The 24,250-nt window shown below is 32.9% G+C and overlaps 1 protein-coding gene across 10 annotated transcripts in view; it reads left to right on the forward strand.

Annotated features, from left to right (window-relative positions):
- LOC105831628 (activated Cdc42 kinase-like) overlaps positions 1-24,250 on the forward strand; it is a 255,483-nt gene that overhangs the window by 72,824 nt on the left and 158,409 nt on the right. For 8 of the 10 annotated variants that reach the window (XM_028188950.2, XM_012671875.3, XM_012671876.3 and 5 more), the window contains one exon: positions 14,430-14,566. In XM_028188950.2, the coding sequence (XP_028044751.1) occupies positions 14,430-14,566 (137 nt within the window). Of the gene's footprint in view, positions 1-14,429; positions 14,567-24,250 lie in introns of those variants that run through there. The other 2 variants (XM_012671877.3, XM_012671879.3) reach the window with 2 other exon arrangements.

A 24,250-nucleotide genomic window follows, 5' to 3' on the forward strand; every position in this document is an offset into this window, starting at 1 on the left:
AACGCAAAATGAGAAGATTACAATGACAAAAGTATAATTATTTAACTAATCCAAATCTTAATACTAACTATACAAGTAAAAACTTATCAAGAGTCAAAGATAAAAGTTAAGGGAACTTATAAAAATGAGAAAGCAAGACAAACTATACAAAGAAAGCAAAATCAGACCAACTTAGGTGCCACTAGAAATGAGCGCAGAAGGACCTTAAAAGTGTCCAGCGAAGGAGCGGAAACAATGTTTGCAGGGAGAGAATGCCAGAAGTAGACCGCAGAGAAATGAAAAGAATTTCTATAAGTGGTCCTGTGAAGAAGAATGTGAAAAACACGTGATGAAGAGGTTGTGCGATCGGATTTCCTTACTAAGGGATCAGGAGGAATGAGGCCCGATTGCGCACATAAGCGATTGGACACAGTAGTATTTCCCGATTGGACACAGACCCGATTGGACACGGACCCGATTGCACACCGACCCGATTGCACACGGACCCGATTGCGCACCGACCCGTTTGCACACGGACCCGATTGCGCTCCGACCCGATTGCACACGACCCGATTGCACACGACCCGATTGCACACGACCCGATTGCACACGACCCGTTTGCACACGGACCCGATTGGACACAGACCCAATTGCACACGGATCCGATTGCACACCGACCTAATTGCGCACCGACCCGTTTGCACACAGACTCGATTGCACACGATACGATTCCGCATCGCAGAATAATGCAAAAACCTGGATAGCACAGAAAATTTAGAATAAATTTTTATAAATATTTTACGAATTTATTTAAAAAAAACATTTTTTAAGTTATATAATTGTTTTTATAAATTATTTAGAAATTATTATTAACAATATATAAAATATATTTTTAAAATGTACTAAAAAATATTCATGGTATATAAACTCGAAATATTTTTGTATTTTTGAATTATAATAGCATAAACATTTATTTTTAATATTTTCATAAATATTTATCATAATTATTTTATACTTGGCAAACTCAGACATAAAAATACGTACAAAATATTTATTATAATATTTTTCTTTCTTATACATATTTTATAGTCGCAAACCTATGTGGTGCAGAAAATGCTTTGCACACACACACACACACACGCACGCACGCACGCACGCACGCACGCACGCACGCACGCACGCACGCACGCACGCACGCACGCACGCACGCACGCACGCACGCACGCACGCACGCACGCACGCACGCACGCACGCACGCACGCACGCACGCACGCACGCACGCACGCACGCACGCACGCACGCACGCACGCACGCACGCACGCACGCACGCACGCACGCACGCACGCACGCACGCACGCACGCGCGCGCGCGCGCGCACGCACGCACACACACACACACACACACACACACACACACGGGGGGGAGGTTACAAGGGGGGCTTTGCTTCGCTCCCGCACTTACTCCGTCCAAGTTGCTAACTCATGTACTATCTGAAATGCGGAATTGTATCGTGTGCAATCGGGTCCGTGTGCAATCGGGTCCGTGTGCAATCGGGTCCGTGTGCAATCGGGTCGGTGCGCAATCGGGTCGGTGTGCAATCGGGTCCGTGTGCAATCGGATCCGTGTGCAATCGGATCCGTGTGCAATTGGGTCGGTACGCAATCGGGTCGTATGCAATCGGGTCGGTGCGCAATCGGGTCCGTGTGCAAACAGGTCGGTGCGCAATCGGGTCCGTGTGCAATCGGGTCGGTGTGCAAACGGGTCGGTGCGCAATCGGGTTCGTGTGCAATCGGTTCCGTATGCAAACGGGTCGTGTGCAATCGGGTCGGTGCGCAATCGCTTCCGTGTTCAAACGGGTCGGTGCGCAATCGGGTCCGTGTGCAATCGGGTCTGTGTGCAATCGAATCCGTGTGCAATCGGGTCTGTGTCCAATCGGGTCTGTGTTCAATTGAGTCCGTGTCCAATCGGATCTGTGTTCAATTGAGTCCGTGTCCAATCGGATCCGTATCCAATTGGGTGTGTCCAATCGGGAAATACTGCTGTGTCCAATCGCTTATGTGCGCAATTGGGACAGTTCCGATCAGGAGGGGTAAAGAGTTCACATAAATAAGAGGGAGCCCGCAAGTGAAGAATGCGATAGGTTAGGCAGCCTAGAAAATACAGTTTTTTATTTTCGACCAAAAGCTACTCAAGACGATGTCTAAACGGTGTAATGTGTTTGTCTCGCCTAAGATCAAAGATAAATCTTATGCAGCAGTTAACAAGTCTCTGTAGTTTAGTATTAAGTTTTTTACTCAGTCCGTGATAGACAAGGCAGAAGTAGTCAATGTGTGGCAAAATCAAAGTATTGACAAGTTTAATTCTGAGTTTAGTGGAGAGAGTTCCGGTTAAACTTTTGCTTGTACAGAGCATAGTGAACATTCTTTGAGACTTGTAAGATGTGTTTGTGCCATGACAGGTTAGAAGTGAAGATAACGCCCAAATTTTTTACTTCACTCAAAATCACAAAAAGCAAAGGCGTACGGTCAACAATGATCGGTGGAACAAGAGATATGTCAATGTTGTTAATGTGATTATGACTGCCAAGGATGATAGCCTTAGACTTGGCAAGATTAAATCTAAGACCGTTAACAAAAGCGTATTCAAATATAGCATTCTCATCTCTTGAGATTAATTCAAGGCCACGAAGAATGTCAGCTGGAGAGCAAAACAAATAGATGATAGATAGAGAGAGAAAGAGAGAGAGAGAGAGAGAGAGAGAAGGGGAGAGAGAGGGGGGCACTTATTCTATTCATTTTCACATTTGCACCTGGACCTCTGTTTCCGCCGCCAATATCTTTCACTTTATATATCCACAATCATCCATTCATACTCACTCTCCAAATAACAAAATATCTCCAAAATTCCTGCAGAATTGATCAATGATATTGAGAATATTGGTAAAGTATTGGTTTAAGTATATCCGCAAAATGAAGCGATTTTAGATCAATCCCAAGTTGAATATAAAATTGTCAATTACTGCTCAATTTCACCATCAAATTGAATATTTTTAACCTGAAATTTTAAAATCAATTGTAATTCCATAATGGTTTAATGCAATCCGATATTAAAATGCCAATTCTGCATTAATTATGAAATATTTAAATCGAGAAGCAAATTTAATTATAGAAGCATATATATATATATATATATATATGCTTTTGTAATTAAATTAAATTTTAAGGTATTTTGCAAAAAAGTAATTTTGCATTTTTTATAAAATTTATTAATAGGTCTTATTTGAAAATTTTTACTACAAATAATAATATGTAATATTAGGCCTGTTTTTTGTCGTTGCACTGCTGTACTGGTGCAATAAGTTAGGATGAGAGAAAACATTTGTCCTATTCCAACTTATTGCAGCAATACAGTGACAAAGAACAGGTCTATTATATGTACTATTCTCTTCACATAAACATACACTTTTTTATGCTGTTATTTTTTGTCACGCGGAAGCACTTGAATGCGTTTCAAAGAATGCTTTCTATTTATGTGATTTGTGTCGACACTTGTCGACTTAAGTCGATAATTTTAATGCAGTAAATGGAGAATATCAGCAACCCTGCTTAACTTTTATCGAAAGAAGAGTCAGCCAAAGTTGACTTGTATCACCGATACATTGCGATATAAGTCAAAGAAAAGCAAAAATCATACTTAGAGTCAATTTAGATTGACTTGCTTACTAAATAAAAAGCACTCGCTTACACACGAGCATAGACCGGATATTATCAACGAATATTTCCACGTGCAAGCAGCACGCAACTCTTACACAAGTATACAATTTGGATATATATGCAAGCAGCACGCAACTCTTACACAAGTATACAATTTGGATATATATGTTTTTTACTGTATTAAGATACAAATAAACAAAATGAAATCAGGAAAAAATGTCGTTCCACATGTTAACTCAGAAACAAAAATGACTGATGCAATTGTCTTACGTCGGCACGAACTGGCCTCACTACGCATGATGTCGGCCACTTGATTGGTGTGATTTGATCATGTGTATATTACGTCACGATTTTCATGCGCAGTTGCTTGATCACAATTCTGTATAATTGAGCAACTATTGAGTAAATATGAAGAAACAGTTTTTGAATAAAAAGGTTTATGGTAATAAAAAAACTCTTGAATAGTGACTAATCTGGCAATGCTTTATTAGTATTAAAGGAAACAATGTTTTAGCCAGACGATTTCTGGCTCTTATCAAGTGTATCTATAAAATTGCGCAACAACTTAATAAAAGTTATCTCACACAATAAGTCATAATTGAAAAGACTGTAGGTTTAAACCAGTCGAATTCATGTTGCATACATAGTCGGTGGTCAGTGAACACACTGTGGTCACTGATCAACGACTATGTATGCAACATGAATTTGACTGGCTTAAACCTAATATTTTACACAAAAGAAAAGCATAACAGAAAGAGAGAGATGTTTTTCATCAAGAAATTTAACAATAACATTAATTTACAGAAAGATACGAACAATTTGAACGCACTTTATGATAGAGTTATAAGCATTACTTACAAAGGAACCTCGCAAACCTGAAAATTCTGATTTTAATGAATCTTGGCATAAATGTAAAAGGGGTAAATACATGAATTTAGAAATTTTTAGTTGGTGCTTATAAACGGTTTAAAGGGTTGAAACCACCCTTCAAAAATTGAGTTTTTTCCTTTTCTCGTGAACTAAACAAAATATTAAAAAATGTTTCATACAAAAGTTTTACAGTATAAATACCTCTATTTAACTATGCCATTCATTTTTTTAAAAAAATTTTTTTGAAAAAATAATTAACAGTTAAATAGAAGTATTTATGCTGTAAAACTTTTGTATGAAATATTTTTTAATATTTTGTTTAGTTTACGAGATATATCGAGAAAACGCAAAAATGTCTGAACTTTGAAGGGTGGTTTTACTTCAAGCTGTTTTTGAACCAAAATAGAAAATTTCTAAATTAATGTATTTACCCCCTCTACATTTATACCAAGTTTTATTAAAATCAGAAAATTTTCCGTTTGGGCTTATAAACGGTTTAAAGGAGTGAAACTACCTTTCAAAAGTTAAGATATTTTTACCTTTTCTTGATATATCATAAACTAAACAAAATATAAAAAATGTTTTATATAAAAGTTTTACAGCATAAATATCTCCATTTAGCTACGGCCAATATATGGTAAATTAATAGTAAAAATTATAAAAATTGAAAGTTAAGTTATTAGTTATTAGTAGTAATTAATAAAATATTTTGTAAGGCACCTTTATTTTATGAGGTACACCATAATGCACACAGTATTTCCATACTGTTACACGACTCAAAGCGTTGTCCATACATTCTATATCTACTTATGTTGTTTACGTCTCGGGGCGTATTACATATTGAAATTGCATAAATAAGTAAATGTAATAAAAACATGATAAAGAATGTAAATATAATAATGAATGTATTTATGATTTGCGAGCGTATGCTAATACTAATCTTCTTTATGTCTAAAAAACGTCTATATCTACGTTTAATTTTAGAAATTTCCTAGACGTAAACAAGATTAGTTTATCATCATCAACTATAGTAAAAATCTGAAAAACGTTGCGTGAAAAATCACGCGCGCATTTAGTATATTTGGAGAGATTATTTCATGAAAGTTTTTAACTACTGTTTTTTTACGCAATATAACTGACACAAATTTGATTAAATATATTGTATTTATATTCCATTACATAAAATCAAAGTATTTTCCCCATATACATACAATATATACATTTTATGGATAACATTTTCACCATGCTGATAAGAAGAAGTATTACGTCCTACATATCTTTGAAGGCTTTTTCTGTAACATAAATGTAGTTGTTATAAATATCTAATTGTCTAAATAATTTATTACAATTATCTATCTTCCTATTTTTTTTCAAATATTTTTATTGGTACTTACATTATTTTTATTCCTCATAATGTTTGCAATCATGATGTTGCTCAAAGAAATGATGCATACAAAGGTATTACTTGCACCAAGAACAACGTATTACTGCCGGGGCGTTACATATGGAACATCGTGGTACATTTGTATGTCTTTTCCAGAGAAACAGAACTTCACTGGATTTTGGAATTGTGATGGCCGTTCCTCGATATACCCACTCTTGAACCAGGCGTACTTGTGAAATTGCGGAGAAGATAGTTGTAAATTCGTTAAAGATTGTTATTTAATAATGTTATTTAATTCTCAAGTGTAAATTAATATTGTAATTAAATAATACGACACGATCACTGAACGTTCTTACAAAGTTTTTCTAAATTCTGAACCCACAAACATCAAGACATTGAATCATTTCTGTGATCTTTTTTGGTATAGTTAAAATTCACACATCTTTATCAGATAGCGTAAATTCTTGAAAGGTTGTAGGACAATGTCCGGTTCAAGAATCTAATAATAGCACACTGAAGCTTTCACTTATGGGTAAAAATACATTTGTAAACCAAGATTGAAAGTGTTCTCCAGTTAATTTACCCAATTTCGATGCAGCGATATAAATGTTTGCAGGCCTGAACAAGGTTTCTTCAACTCGTGGACCAAAATTTTCACTAGCTTCTTTCAAAACCAAATAGAGAGATGATTGTAATTTTTCGTCTGCAGAAACTATGGGCATTATTGCATAACTATGTGTTATTGCTGACGTTGAGAGTTTCAACTGTTATAACACCCTGTGTGGTCAGCGTTCTGCCTGAATGAATCTCCAAATTAAATCCACTTTTGTCACCATTGTATATATTTTCTATTCCAAAAAGGCCAATAAAAGATTTTACATTATTTATAAATTCTTGGCATGCAGTTTCTAATTATTCTTTGTCTCTCATTGTAGAACGGTTTATAAATTTTGTTATTTTCTTGGATACAATTCTATATTTTCTTTTAAAATGTAATATCCACGTTGCTCCTGCTTTAAATGAAGGAAGATCTATTTGTTTTTTCGCTTCTAACGCCCATCGTTGCAGATCCAAGACATGAATAATCCGTTGTTTGTTATTAGCGTCTTTAAAATGATTTAAAACATATTGAGATATATATAACAATTTTTTTCTACGATTACCTCCTCTTTGTAGATTATTTTCCTATTGATATAATTGTGGTAGAGACTTTACCTTTCTGAAGCGACGTTGCACTTTTGAAAGAGAGTATTGGCTTTTTTTTCCACTTTTTTAATATTTGACGGCTTTCTTTTTATAGCTACTATTTAAAATTTCGTCTTCTGGTTCACAATTATCTTCATTATCAGGTTTATAATCATTATTATTATTTTTATTATTATTTTTATTATTATTAAAAGACAGGAACCGACATCTTTAGCCATCGAGCTATCTTCAGATGATGACGCGGAGCCGCACGAGTCCATGTTCGCGTTTCTGAGCAGTGAAATCCCGCTATCACAAGCAATCAACGGTCACGATGCCCCAGAATGGAAGGACGCTATCCACGACGAAATAAAGAATCTTGTAACCAACGTGGGAGCTCGTAAACCAATCAGATAACAGCAACGTTATAGGATGTCGAATTGTCTTACGGAACAAATACCGTGCAGACGGAAGCCTGGAGAGGAGAAAGGCAAGGATCGTGGCAAGGGGATTTTCTCAGCGGCTCGGAGTTGATTTCCAGGATACCTTCGCGCCCGTGGCTCGACTAAGTTTGTTGAGAATGCTTGTCGCCGTATCAGCTCAAATAGGAGCATCGATATCACAACTAGACATCACTTCAACATATCTGCACAGAGACATGGATAATGTGGTACACATGGAAGTATCGGAACTTCTAGATCAGTGCTTGAGCCTAGTTGCCTTTTTCGAGCCGATTCCCGAACGCGCCGCCTCCTATGCCCCCACTACCACGCGCGGCCTTAACGGCCGAGCCGCCGATCTCGCCCGTACGCTTTGTCTCAGGAGCAGCTCTGTATAAGAAATAGTGCCCTGCACCACAAAATTCATTAAAATTACTTTAAGTAAATAATTTTTGTTTTTATAAACAAAAAAGTACTAACTTTTTTATTACTAATTTATTTTATGTAGTATAACAATATGTAAAAACATAATATGTAAATTAGAATTTTGACAATAGTTTAATTTTCACATCACCCGAGGTTTTCACATCACCATTTTTTATACAGAGCTGCTCTTGAGACAAAGCGTACGGGCGAGATCGGCGGCTCGGCCGTCAAGGCCGCGCGCGGGAGCATAGGAGGCGGCGCGTTCGGGAATCGGCTCGAAAAGGGCAACTAGGCTCAAGCACTGTTCTAGATGAAATGCTCACAAGAATCGCAGGAGAGGCCTCCGACAGACATGCAGAACAAAGCAAGGAAGATGTTGTCCAGTCTTTTGACAGGGACACAAGGTCTGTCTGCTACGAAAAGCGATATGTGGGCTACGTCAATCTGGCAGGCAATGGCATTCCAAGTTCAGTCAAGTGCTTAAAAACACTGGACTAACGATGCTATTTATTTTTCAAAAAAAAATTTTTTTTGGAAAAAATGAATGGCATAGTTAGAGGTATTTATACTGTAAAACTTTTGTATGGAACATTTTTAAATATTTTGTTTAGTTTACGAGAGATATCAAGAAAAGGCAAAAACTCAATTTTTGAAGGGTGGTTTCAATTCTTTCAACCGTTTATAAGCACCAACTAAAAATTTCTAACTTCATGTATTTATCCGCTCTACATTTATGCCAAGTTTCATTAAAATCAGAATTTTCGCGAGTTAGTGATTTTTCTTGTTATTGATTTTTGACTAGTGATATAATTTTACTTACTCATTTTGTTGTTTAACGTAACTTTCATATTTTCAGCGCTTTTCTCTTTTCTCTGACAGGTTATGGAATGCAGACGTGCCTTCCAACACGTCTCTCGAACACTATATATTTATAATTGAAGTGCGATATATTGACAAAAAATTTTTTAAATATAAAAAAAGTTTTTTTATATTAATGTTACAAGGTATTTATAGAGTCTTTTCAATTATGATTGTTATTGTGTGAAGTAACATTTGTTAAGTTGTTGCATAATTTTATAGATACACTTGATAAGGGCCAGAAATCGTTTGGCCGAAACGTTGTGTTTCTTTTAATACTAATAAAACATTGCCAGATTAGTCTCTACTGAAGAGTTTTTTTATTACCATTCTTTGATCACTGGCATATTAACAATTCTACTTGAAAAAAGGTTTATAGTTGATTTAGAAATGACAATTTAATGAGTACAACAATTGATGCATATTTGATAAAAAAGTGATTTAATGTTTTAAAGCAATAATTGTTCGAGTTATATCCGCTTATAGGGCCAATAATTAATAATTGATAATTCAGATTTTAGATTCCATTTATCGACTAAGAATTAGTATGTTTTACTTTTTTTAGGTTATCTTTGATTAAGAATTGATTAATTATGTTGTTCTCCACGTCATGGAGTGATCGTGGATTTGCCGTTTGCTATCTGCGTTTCCATCCCTTTTCTAAATTACCTTTTTGCAGCTCCTTACCTATCAAATATTTCGGCACTGTTTATGCTCTTTTTCTTCCTCTTTTTCCTGTTAAACAGCTTCTCTATATTTTCCATGCTACTCGACCTTTCCCTTACCAATTTTGACGGCCTCCTTCTTTGTATAGCTCTTTCTCCCCTTCTCTCTTCTCCTGTCCTTTATATTCTCCATGTTTATTCTTATTCTCACTATCACGTTCTTCTTAACTAACACATCTGCCTCATGTTTCTCTGATCATCCACTCACGTCACTGCCGTGACCTCACCCATTCACTTCGTTCGCATGCCTTCTCTATATTTTGAGCCCATTCTAGCTTTTCCAGCCAACATTTGCCTTTTCCTTCAATTTTTATCTTAACAATTTTTTTCGGAAAAACTTATCTGTATCCATCCCTTGCCTCTACTCTTTTCTCTGTTCTCCAGCCACTCCCTTCTCATTACTTTACAACCTTATGCAACTCCTCTATACTTTCTTACTACTTGACCTCTCTCTTGCCAACCTTTTCAAATTTATCTATCTGTCTTTTCATAACCTCTCTCTTCCTCTCCACCCCTTTGTTCTTCATCTTCTTTATATCCCTCTATCTCTATTCCCACTCATTGTCACTCTTCTATCCTGACTAATATACCCGCCTGCCTGATGCTTCTCCGTCCACTTTGCTCGCACGCTTTTTTTTTATGTCTTTATACCCTGTGCCCACTTTAATCTTTCCAATCAACATTTCCCTTTTTTTTCATTTTTAACCTATAATAACTTCTCTTCCTAAAAAACCTTCTTTCACCCACATCTCTTCACCCTAGTTCTTTTCTTTACTTCTCTGCCATTCCCTCCTCCTCACTTAACTCTTTTATTTCTCTCACATATCAGCACACTTCTCTTACACCCGCCACTCAGTCACCAGAAACGGAGTCCAATTATTTCTAAAGTTTTTGAACATTTTATATGCGATTTTTCACAAAAAGAACTTTTTTTTTTAAGTACTTGCTATTTTTTTTAAATAAATGTTTTTTGATATCCATGTGTACTTTAGTAGTAAATTTCATATGGATAATGAAAATTTTTTTGTTTTGCTTTACGATTAACTGGTAAGATCTATTGCTTGCCACGGAGGATGTTTAAAAAAAGCGCGTTGCACTTTATGGGATTACAACTGCCATTTTGAAAAAAATTGAAATTAAATTTTTTAAATCTTTCAACACATGTAAAATAAAGTCTTTTAATTTGATTTTGCATTTACTTTATTGTTTAAAAAAAATTTTTTTAAATAAAGTAATTTTTTAAGGCTTTAAGGTGACTTAACACCTTAAGAAAAAAAATTACTATAATTATTCTGATACAGATATTTGTTAATAAGAAGGTTATTAATTTCTATAACAATTTTTGTTATTAATAAATAGAAAAATTAAGAAATTAAGAAATTTAAATAAAAAATTAAATATTTTTTATTATTACACACTTGAACAAATAAGAGATGAAATTTAGAAATAGTTTAATACAATAAAATTTAAAAAGTTAGGATTGGATACAATTTCTTAATATTTGTAGAATCCGCGAAAAAAAGGATTGTAAAAATTTTTTATTTTCCAGAAAATGCAAATTTATTTATCAATGTATTGCTATTCATACACAATTAAACAAGGAGAAACAAATGCAATATTTTTTGATAGCTTATTTAATTTTACATTTTTTACAATAATTATTTTCAAACTGTGATTAACATAACACATAAACTTCTAAAAAAACGAAATAGACTGAAGAATTTTTTTGTACGAAGGGGGATTGTCAGCAAAACTGCTCCAATTGTTTTTTCTTCTAAATTTCGTTTTTATTTCTTTTACTTCTATCGAGCCACAGCGGAAAATGCAGTATTATCGAATTCAGAAAAGTACTTTTGCTTTTTTTTTTAATTTTTAGAAGATAATTCTAGAAGTTGGGAAAAAAAATTTTATGCTTTTTTATATTATAAAAAACTTCGAAATTTTGTAGATCATTGAATTTTTTCAATAGATATTGACAAAGGCGGTTTCTAAAAAAGGAAAACGTCTATGTTTATATATAATATCTGAATGACAAATTTTGATAATTTTAACAATAAATTAAAATAAGTCATGTTTCTTACATATTTTATATTTCACCAAACGTAAGTTGAATTTGCTTTGTCGTTGTTTATAAGTTGGTGTTTTTTTTACACTTACAACTATTTTGTTTTAATGATCGTCGTACGTAGTTCTTTGTTTCAATAAAAATTGAGACTCTATTTTAAAGAGTAATTCTTTTATTGTCGGGTCGCACATAGAAATTCAGTTTTATAGAATTTGTCAAAAAATTTAGTCCACTTGTAAACCATATTTTTGTTGACATTTTGTTATTATATTTATGTGACAATTTTCCTTCTTTTAGTATGTTAATATGATATTCTTTCTTATTACATTATAGACCCTTTTTGTAAGGATGTACAAAATATAAAAAAAGCTGTATTTGGAATGTGATTTAGATAGTATAAAATAGCATACTTGGAAGTATACAACACCAGATTTAACTCAAAATTTTCAAAAATTGACAACCCGCGTTTTTCCCGTGTTCATTTGCATTTACATATTGCGCGTGCGTGCGTGCGTGCGTGCGTGCGTGCGTGCGTGCGTGCGTGCGTGCGTGAGTGCGCGCGTGTGTAATTGTGTAATAAATTTATATTAGAACAAATAAAATTAATGATTTAATGACAAAATTACAAATTTTGTGTTGTTTTTAAATTTACTTTGAGATTCGGGAGCACTCTTTACATGTGGAACATGTTAAGGAAAAGAATAAATGTACTATTGATTAGAAGATTAATGAATTTTTTGTTCTTTATAAAATGCATTTTTTAATATTTTAATATTTTTTAAAACCATGTTATGAAGAATTTACATACAGAATTTGGTTAAGATATCAAATTTATCATTTATGACAATTAATAATGTTATTGACTGTAAAAATGGAATTAAACTCAACTCAAGGTTTCAAACTTATAGTTAAAAATGCTATAAGTTATATAATATGTCTCATTTGTAGTTATCGTTACACAGTATAATTTATTGTCTAATAGATTTCATTAAATACAAGGCATGTTTATAAAAAAAATTGTATCGTGAAGATCGCCGATGTGGCGCTTTAATCACAATGGTGCGCTCGCGTACTGAATTTGTTTATTCTTTGGCAAGTCACAGATGTCATTACAATCGAATCGTGCATACGCATTGTTGTCTGTGTTTATTACACTATAAAAAATTTAACAAAAGATAAATAATTTTATTTAAAAAACATATTTTTTAAATTTAATTTAAAAGTATTTTATTATTGCTTTATCAATCTTCTAAAATTAAACAAATTGTAGTTTTTAAAATTATTTAAGATAATATTTTGAATGATTATAATAGACTACCTTATATATTTCCAATATATACAGGGTGTCATATAAAACTTTGGACAACGTTTATAAGTAGGTGGAGAGCGCATTAAACTGAACAGCAAGGTTTTTTTTACCGTTCTGCAATTTTCGCAATAGTTAACGAGTCATTGATTATTAAATTTTGCTGTATTAGCCTGGCCTACCGGCAAATGCAAGCGCGTGGCGAGATGCGGTCGCCTAGCGCTCGAAAGCTTTGAGATTGCTAGGCGCGCGGGAGGAGTTGTTTACAACAAACGGCAATGACTACACACAAGCGACGCGTAAGCCTGGATTCTTTCTCTGAACTATGATAGTGCCTTGTTTCTTTTTAATAAAAATAAAATTATCTACTTAATTTTTAATTAAGTCTTATTAATTAAGAATAATTTAATTATAAACTTAAAACAAAATTTTTATTTGGTTGTTATTTTGATTTTTAATCGATAAAATTTTGTAATTTTCTTTGAAGGAGTATAAATTCTTTTTTGAGCACATGACAACAGCTTCTTCTAAAATTTATGGTGACTGTTTATGTTTAAGACTATCATCAAGAAAATATTCTTTATTAAAAATAATCGTTATTTGCTAAAAGAAAAAAAATTAGTAATCGCTTCTTTAAGCATTAGAATTGATATTTTTTTGATACACATGTATGTACACGCATCGGCAGAAATGATGTCCCTCGGCGTCAAAATTGGCGATTGTACCTGTGTTGCATCCTTTACCAACGCTGCACGCTCAAGAAAGATAGAATTATGATGAGTGAGAAGACGTGATACCGATTGCCGGTATCCAATATCCGTTGCACTCGCACTCAAGTGAGAGACGTCATTAGTATCGAGTGCGAGTGAAACAGATATTGGACACCAGCGAATTGATATCACGTCTTCTTACTCATCATAACTCTATCTTTCTTGAGCGTGCGGCGTTGGTGAAGGATGCAACACCGGCGCGATTTCCAATTTTTTTGCTTCTTCTTGTCTCTACTTCACCGCGCGCCTAGTAACACGTACGGCGCTTCGTGTGTGTAAGTAATCGCCGCGCTGGACTGTGAGGGACACCATTTCTGTCGGTGCGTGTACACATACATACATACTTTTTGTCGTTAAATAATTTTATTTTTATTAAAAAGGAGCAAGGAACTATCATAGCTCAAAGAGAGAATCCAGCGTTACACGTCACTCATGCGCAGCCATTGCCGTTTGTTGTAAACAACTCTTCCCGCGTGCTTAGCAATTTCAATGCTCTCGAGCGATAGGCGGCCGCATCTCGCCGTGCGCTTGCATTTGCCTGGTATAGGCCAGGTTAATACAGAAAATTTTAATAATCAATAACTCGTTAACTATTGGGAAAATTGCAAAACGGTAAAAGACTTTTCTATTCAGTTTAATGCGCCCTACCTGCTTATAAACGTTGTCAGAAGTTTTACATGACACCTATATATATGATGTTTTTTGTAGGTTCTTCTCCTCCTCCACCGCCACCTGGCCATCCTTTATCTACTGAACATGAATCGAGTAATGCAAGAAATGAATTAAGAGAAATGCAAGCGAAACAATATAACAAGAAAAAACAAGCCACCGTGAGTCCAATAAATGTACAGTAAATGTTTTGTTACTTATGATGATAAGTTTACATATTATCTAATGTTACTTTTTTCATGTTATTACTATTATTTGCGACTTTTTTGATATTTTTAAAATGTATATTTAATGTGTGTTTATCCATTACTACTTAACTTTTCCAACAAAGTTATGTTTTTTCTTAAATTTTTATTGAAAATTTTGAGGAATTTTAGTAAAAATTGATATCCTACAGTTTTTAAATCTGTTTTAAGTCTATTTCTAAATCTGGTATTAGTTTTCTCATTTAACAAAACAATATTTTTAATTACTTTTAATTACTTTTTGGTTACTTTTAAAGTTACTTTCAGAAAAAAGTTTTGAAAAATTGCCATTTATGAAGTCGCCGTCTAATCAAGCTGAAACTTTGGATCGGTTGACATAGATAAATTTTTATTAAAAGATGGTATTGATCAGGGTCGTCAAATTCCCATTGACTTAATGTGACCCACCGTTAGTAACGCCATCTAGAAGTCTGACGTGAGAAAATATGAACTATCTACTTAAAATTTAACATGACGTTATACAGTAAGTCATAGCAGGTTACACCTGATCGCAGCAACAGTACGTACACACTGGTATACACAGAATGACAGAACACGTGCAACACGTAGCAAGCAGTTATAGTTGATTCTTACGCTCAAATGTATTTAAATTAAGTAAATTTAGAAAACGTAAAATTTTAAAACACCGATATATTTCTGAAAAAAATAAAATTTGTTTTATAAAATACATAACCAATATATGATGTCTTTTTGTATCAAATATATATTTTTTAGTTTACAATCCATGTTTGACATTAACATTTTTCTTTTTTGTGTATTTTCTTGATAAAATTTGGGCTGTTTTATACATATAGTTATCAAATTTTTTTTCAATTTTTCCGAGTAAATTATTATTTAAAAATGTGCACCATACTTTAATAAACTCTTCAGCAATTATTGCTAATAACATTGTTTAAAAAATGTACAGTGAAATATACATGTTGAAAAATATTGATTGTTTAGTATTTTTATTAATTTTTTGGCAAGTTGAGGTTCATAGCAAATATTTATGAATTGGATTTCTATAACTTCTAAAGCATGTTTAATACATTGTGATACATACGGATTGTTTAAATAATGGTAACATATTTCACATTGTGTTATTATAAAATTTTTGCGATTAATAATATTTAAAATCTTGTTTAAACCAATAAATACTTTATTTTCCGTAAACAGAGGTAAGGCTCTGGTTTAGCGAAATCAATTTTGTTAGTTTTCTCAATATTTATTGAGAAAATATTTATTTTTTTATTGATTTATTTAGATCCATTAATTCTGTTAACGCTAATGTTGACCTTCGTTATTTCTTTGGCAATTTGATCCAACAGAATGTTTAAAGGTTATATTGCAAATTAATAAAGTTTTAAATGCTCCTTGAAACTGTTCGGGAGTTGAGTTTCTGTTGGCGCATCCATTATTTCTAACTTGGTTTAAAACATCTGGTTTAAATATTTTAGGTTTAATGATTCATAGACAGCATTTTGCAATATGTACCATATGATTTCTACAGCTTGAATGGTCCATTTCCAGTTAACGAGACATTTAGGAGGATTCTTCCTTTGAATTTGATGAGTTTCTTTTGCAACATCTTTTTTAATTTTATGCAAGCTTCTCGCCAAAATTCAAAATGTCCACTGGTAGAAGATAATGTACTGATCAATCCTTAATATTGTCTGCCATTGAAAGAATCGAATAAATTATTAAAAAATGATATAACTTGAGATGTTGTTGCAGCACTTTTTGGTAACTGTGTTATTTCATCTTGTGTTTTGACAATTCCTGAAGCAATAAACGGTAGTTATATTAATATATATTTAATATAATCTCTAAAAAGTTTTTTTTAATGTATTGTTAAATGTTCTTATATGTTAATTTCAAATTTGTTACATGTCTTACCTCCACTTAAATTTAAGATGACATCCATAAAGTTTGCAACAGTATTGCTAAAAACTTGGGTTCCATATTTCACTTTCATTTTAGGTGAGCTTAGGATTAATGTGCTTATCCGTTATCTTTGGAAGTTGACGTCTCATTACAGATTGTCAATCTTGTATGTTAACATAATGTGATCCCAAGATACATACTTTATTTCATCCATGTATTTATTAGTTATGTCCGTATTGAAGTCTTTTGTTAAAAAGTTATTTCTAATTCCTTTTAATAGATGTACACAATCATAAAGCGGTACAATTTTTGTATCTCGTATTATAAAACTGTTTTCTATAACAAAAAATTATAATTATTTATAATAAAATTAAAGAATAAATTTGTTTATAACACATGTATTTATGTTTATGATCAACAAAAAGGTTATATATGTTTAGTGATTTTATATGTACGTAAATATGTACTTTTATTATTCGGATTTTATTACATTTATTTATTAATGAATTTATTGCAACAACCACATTGGACCACTTTGGTCACGTATTGTAGCAACGGATATTAGACCAGCTATGATAATATTTACTAACCATTCTTTTATGCATTGTGTTAATTGATGAGTTGGCGTGCTATTTCTGCAGTATCCGTATCCTAGTGGCATCTTATTTCCTGTTTTTAAACTCTTTAAATAAAATACTATAGCGTGATTCGCTATTTGTCTACTTCTCCTTGTACTCCAATCTTTAAAGCCAATGATCTTATCACGCTTTTTATCGTATGATAAAGTAGGTTGTAAAGACATTTTAAGGACCCAAGCCAAAGCAACATATTTGTCTCTTTTATCTTAAAAATTTTTTGTTAAATGTTTCAAGTATTTTACTATTAATCGAGTGCACCCAGTTTTTATAGGAATATCAGATAGTTGAGAATTTAAAGTTGTTATGGATGGACAGAGTAAGTATTTATTATGTAAAAAATTATAACATGAACGGGATCTTTTACATATATTAAGGCAAAATGCCTTATCCTCAATAGTATACCGTTTGGCCTATAATCAAAATATTAAAAAACTAGTTAGTACAAAATTTCAGTAGAAAAGAATACATAGTTTAATAAAATAAAATAATAAAATACAATATAATGTATATGATATGTGATATTATGTATATGTTGTAATAGAATAATATAATTATATAAATAAATATATAATATAAATAAAGTACCTAAATATAAAGTTCGTGTACTTTTTTTATATTAATATAAATTATGATTATATAAAGGCCATTGTAATATGCATATAATATGGTTATTTTACACCGGCGCAAAAAAAACGAGACACAATTTTTGATCCAATTTTTAGGCAATATTCAAAGTGATGCAATTTTGCGAAAAATTATCCAAATTACATGTACTTTTTTTTAAATTAAAAGGGCAAAGACTACTTTGAGAATCCCTAGGTGAAAGTTTGATTTGTTAAGTGCGAATCTTTTGTATCGCATGAACCAAACATGTTTTTTTTAATTGAAAAAAGTAAAAGTTTGTTATCATTTTTCACAAGTTTCTCGTTAAAATCTTGCAAATATTAAACCAGATTCTTAAAGTTCATTCTTTCCTAAGCAATTAAAAAAAAAATGTCGATACGATGTTGTTCGTTGATTGCACACGAGTTTGAAATTTGCACTGCATTTTAAGGTATTTTATCGAATAAATACGGTATTTTTTGAATATCATGAATTTTGAGTATTAATATGATATTGCACATTGATTTTATTCTTGTTTAACTCAATCATACCGCTATCATCAGAGTGACCCGATGTACACCACGCGGAGATTGACGGTCGGATTTGCACATTGGGTTACTCTGATGACGGCGGTATGATTGAGTTAAACACGAATAAAATCAATATGCAATATTATATTGATAATCAAAATTCATGATATCAAAAAAATATCATATTTATTCGCTAAAATACTCTAAAATGCAGTGCAAATTTCAAACCCGTGTGGAGTCAACAAAAAACATTGTATCAATATGTTTTTTTTAATTACTTAGAACAGGGAAATGAAAATGCAAATTAAAAAATAATGCATTACTTATTAATTTTTTAATAAGTAATTACTTCTTTACTCATTAATTATTAAAGCAGTAATCCGAAATGGAAAAAATCGCATTAATTATTTCAAAAGTAATGCGTAATGAAAAAAATCGCATTATTTATTTCAAAAGTAATGCGTAATGAAAAAAATCGCATTAATTATTTCAAGAGTAATGTGTAATGAAAAAAATCGCATTAATTATTTCAAAAATAATGCGTAATGAAAAAAATTGCATTAATTATTTTAAAAGTAATGCGTAATGAAAAAAATTGCATTAATTATTTCAAAAGTAATGCGTAATTAAGAAATCCCTATAAAAATTACTTTTTTTAAAAAAGATAAAAAAAGCGTTAAACATACGCAAAAAACGCCCTCAAAAATGTATTTTTATATAAAACGTTCTCAAAAATGTATTCTTGTAAAACAAAAAATATATTTTCTCTACAAAAGTAATGATATGAAGAAAATGCGCCAAATGAGGGAGAGAGAGGGAGAGAGAGGGAGAGAGAGGGAGAGAGAGGGAAAGAGAGGGAGAGAGAGGGAGAGAGGGAGAGAGAGAGAGAGAGAGAGAGAGAGATTGATTGATCTTTTATTAGCTTTCTCAGCTATTTTCAATACATATATATACAATTTTATGCTACATCATTAAAAACAAATTTTTTTAGCATTCGTTTAAACATTTCTAAACGATTACAATGTTTAACTTCGGGTGGTAATACGTTATACATTAACACACCCTCATAAAATAAACTTTTTTGCGCGCTTCTTGTTTTTCGAAATTCAATAACAATATCCCCTGTCTGCCTAGTTTCGCATTCTCCCTCTACTATTCTAAGTCTATTACTAAATTGCTCCGGCATCATATTATTTAAGATCTTAAAAATAAATATGCACATATTGTAATACAGCCTTTGTCTTATGGTCATAAATTGCAACGCTTGGTGCATACATTTAACTTTGGTACGTTTGTCACATTGCAATATAACTCTCATAGCTCTATTTTGCGTTATTTGGAGCCTACTTAACTGTGTATCTCCTATATCTATTAGTAGCGTTGCACAATATTCAAAGTGAGGTGCTATAATTGTCTTGTATATCGTACATCTAGTGTAAGCCGAGATAAAGTTCCCTATTCTATTTAAAAAACTTATTTTCTTCCCTATTTTCTTTAGCATGTAATCACAGTGACCGCTGAATCTAAGTCTATTATCAATAATTATGCCCAAATACTTTATTATTTTTACGCGCTCAATCTCATTTCCATCCAAACATCTCACAATAGTATTGCCTCTCAATTCTTTCCTTATACCTTTAACTAACATATATTTTGTTTTCTCCGCATTCATCTTCAGTTTATTAATATTCATCCATTCCTCCACTACGTTAAATGCAATATTCAATTTCCTCTCTATCTCTGCACTACTCTCACCTGTTACATATATTAACGTATCGTCCGCAAACATTTTTATATTACACACATCCGAGCAAACGTTAACAATATTATTCATATATATTATAAACAACAATGGGCCCAATACCGAATCCTGTGGCACTCCGTATTCCGTAGTCAGTATCTTAGACCATCTATCATTAAATTGAACTTGTTGCATTCTATCTTTTAAGTACGACCTAAACCATTCTAGAACTGTTCCTGTAATACCATACTGGTATAATTTCTCTAATAATCTTCCTCTATCAATTGTCTCGAAAGCCCGTTTAAGATCTACAAAAATAACTCCTACTATTTGTCTCTCACTAATAATCAATTTCCATTCATCTATAACTGTTTGAATTGCTGTTTCACACGAATAATTTTTCCTAAAGCCCGACTGATGTTCCGTTATAATATTATTACTTTCTAGGTAGACCTCAATTTGCTTTTTAACTATTATCTCTAATACTTTTTCATATATTGGTAATATATTAATAGGCCTATAATCACTTGCCCTCTTAGGTTTCTCTACTTTTGGTATTGGAATTATCGTGGATGTTTTCCACTCTTTCAAGAAACAACCCTCCCTCAATGACTTATTTATTATATCACAATATTCCTCTTCTATGACACAAAATACCGTTTTTAATATATCGCTAGTTATTCCTTCTTCTGTACCTTTCTTTTTTGGTAATTCCCTAATGATTGTTCTTACTTGTTCTGTCGTAATTGATTCAAATTTTTCTAGCTCTCCCATCTTTTCAATACAATAAATAGTTCTCTTATTTGTGCTCGTTGTATAATTCTTATCTATAGATTTTATTATGTCTTTAATACTTTGTATATAATATAAGTTAAATTTATCAGCTATATCACACTATATTATTGTCTAATATTTCAAAATCTATTTTTCCTACAACTTTCGCGCCTATTGGTCCTCCTCTAATAATTTCTTTTAATGATTTCCACATAGTTGTGGGATTGTTACTATTATGATCAATCATGTTTTCATAATATTCTTTTTTCTTTGTTCTAATTAAACTAACTACTGCATTTCTTTCTATTTTAAATTGTTGCCAGTTTTGTTCCGTGCTATCGTACAGTGCTTTTCTATAAGCCTCATCTCTTCTAGTCGCTAGCTCTTCTATTTCCTTTGAATACCATTTTTTCCTTTCCCATATTTTTGGTATTCTAAAAATTTTCTTAGGTGCTGAGATGTCTAGCGCATCTACAATACTATTAATTAAATTATTTGCCTTTACATTAATATCTAACTCATTAATATCTAAATCATATCTTTTTTCTAAATTACTCTCCACTAGCTTAATAAACTCATGCGCATTATATCTACTATAATCCCTGCCACTGAATTCTTTATATTTATTTACAGTCTTGTTCGTATTTATCACGACTTTTATCCACGCATGATCCGTTATCTTAGGTTCGTACTTGACTTCTACATTTATATCTTTATTCGCAAAAACTAGATCTATAATTGTTTTACTATTTTCGGTAACTCTCGTTGGTTTATCCACATATTGCTTCATGCCTAGACTTTGCATAGTCGTAAATAGTTTATTTGTATAATAAGAGTTTGTCATACAATCTATATTAAAGTCTCCTAATATTACACACTCTTCTTTTATCGTAATTCTTCTACTATCTCCTCTAAGAATCCTATAAACTCTCCATGTGACGCACTGTATCCCGGTACATTTATTTCACTGTCTTCAATTTCCGCAATCAGTCTCGACTCCGACAATGCAATAACTGCCGGATTTAATTTCTTCATAATCTGATGCTGTATCTCGTCCTTATGTGCCATTAAACTTTGCGCGTTTGTATATATTATCTGATCCTCTTCTTTCTGTAATTGCTATTTTTTGGCTTCTCATCCACCTCTCCTCTTCTCCTCTTCGATAGCCCTCTTATATGTCGGGCATTCCGGATCCAGAGCATCATGATTGTCTTTTATTTTTAAATTATATGTTTTTATTTTAAACATACAATTTACACATTTGTTCTGCTTCTCTCTACATTCACTTGCTTTATGCTTTCCTGTACATTTATGACACGTTTCATCTCTCGTACAGTTTTTTGCAATGTGGTAGAATCCCCAGCACTTGAAACATTTCTTTATGCTGAAGTGATTGAACACAGGACATTTTCTCCAGCCTATATTCAACTTTTCTTTTTTTAACATCAATTCATGTGTTACTTCATCTACTTCAATTATTAAAGATCTACCTTCTTTTCCTTTTCTTCTAGATTGACTATCATCCATATTTTTTTTTTTGGGGATTTTCTTAACTATGCTTATACGAGATTCACCAATACTATTCTGTTTCTTTATTGTATCTATTAGCTCATTGTCATCCAACTCTATTTCTTCCTCGCTAATATTAACAATTTTTATTTTCGGCTTCTTTTGTAGTGATTCTGTAACATTATAATTGTCACCTCGTTTAGACTGTACTACATCTTTTAATTTATTTATTTCTTCTCCGGTCTCACATCCTAGAATTACTGTTCCTTCTCTTCCTTTTCGTACCTTTGTTATCCCCATTGGCATATTCTTAATATCAACTTTTTCTTTTATTATTTTTTTAGTGGTCTCACTTTCTTGCTGAGTCTTCGGTTTGATGATTATGATGTTTTCCTTCTTTTTCTTTATTGCCTCACTGTAACTGCCGCGCACATTTTCCGCTGACGCCTGCATTCCTCCTCGTATTATTTTTCGTAGGTCTTCCATTTTTGTTTAATAGTTTTTATTTTCTCTTGCACTGTTTCCTTAATCAACATTTTTATTTCTCGTTTGCATGCCATTTCATCTTTCATCTCTCTCATAGTTCTTACTAGCCAATCAATTTTCGTATCCATGCCCACGTTGACTCCTATCGCTCTGCTTCCGCCACTTCCCGTCGATCCCGTAGAACTTAGTCTTTCTCTTCCGCTTCCCGTCTGTATTGGTGTTTTTTTCACATCTATATCTTTTTCACTGTCTACTGTGAACTTCTCATATGGGCCAGGACAAGACACATATTCTCGATTTCTGTCATACACCTTATGTTTACTTGCACATCCAGAATGGAAGAAAAGTTTGACACATGACTTACATGTCACAACCTGACTTTTTATTTCCTTCTTACATGCGGCACATCTATATTCCGCATATTCATCGACCATATTAGTAGGTATCGGCTGATGCCGATCCTATCGATACGGGCGCCCACTCACGTACGTAACTTTAATTAATATACACGTCACTATAAATGTCTACCTGTCGCGACATGTATGACCCGCATGGAAAATATACTGATTTTCCGCATAAATCCACGCACTCTCGCTAGAAAACTTTGGTCCTATTTGGCCCTTACGCGTATTCTTACAGCTACGACACCTTTTTATAATTTTCTTTTACTTCTTAATCACTTTAAATTAACTGCATTCGCGGAGCGATCTTTGACACGTCCATCACGGTAGAGAGATGGGGAGAGAGATGGGGGGGAGGGAGAGAGAGAGAGAGAGAGAGAGAGAGAGAGAGAGAGAGAGAGAGAGAGAGAGAGAGAGAGAGAGAGAGTGTGTGTGTGTGTGTGTGTGTGTGTGTGTGTGTGTGTGTGTGTGTGTGTGTGTGTGTGTGTGTGTGTGTGTGTGTGTGTGTGTGTGTGTGTGTGTGTGTGTGTGTGTGTGTGTGTGTGTGTGTGTGTGTGTGTGTGTGTGTGTGTGTGTGTGTGTGTGTGTGTGTGTGTGTGTGTGTGTGTGTGTGTGTGTGTGTGTGTTTAGTATATAACTTCGTTTATAAAAAAGCAATTTTTAATATCTCAATCTTTTATGCGTGCGTTCGTACATTCTCTCTCTGTTTCTCTCTCTCTCTCTCTCTCTCTCTCTCTCTCTCTCTCTCTCTCTCTCTCTCTCTCTCTCTTTCTTTCCCTCTCTCACGTGCGTGTATAATGTTATACGTATATAACCATTACGATTTTGTTTTCAAAAAAATTGTAATTTTAAATTAATATTATTTCAGTTTATAAGTTAAATTTAAAAAAAGCGATTCTGTGTTAAAGCGAATTATTCGGTTTAGCGGCGCCAAGTTTTTATAGTAAAATATTTATTTGTATAAAATATTTATTTGTAATATTTGTATAAATAAATATTTGTGAAAGTAGATGTTCTAATTCGTATGAACATCCATTTTTATAGTTGGC

Source organism: Monomorium pharaonis, chromosome 9 (assembly GCF_013373865.1).
Source record: "Monomorium pharaonis isolate MP-MQ-018 chromosome 9, ASM1337386v2, whole genome shotgun sequence".
Taxonomy (NCBI): domain Eukaryota; kingdom Metazoa; phylum Arthropoda; class Insecta; order Hymenoptera; family Formicidae; genus Monomorium; species Monomorium pharaonis.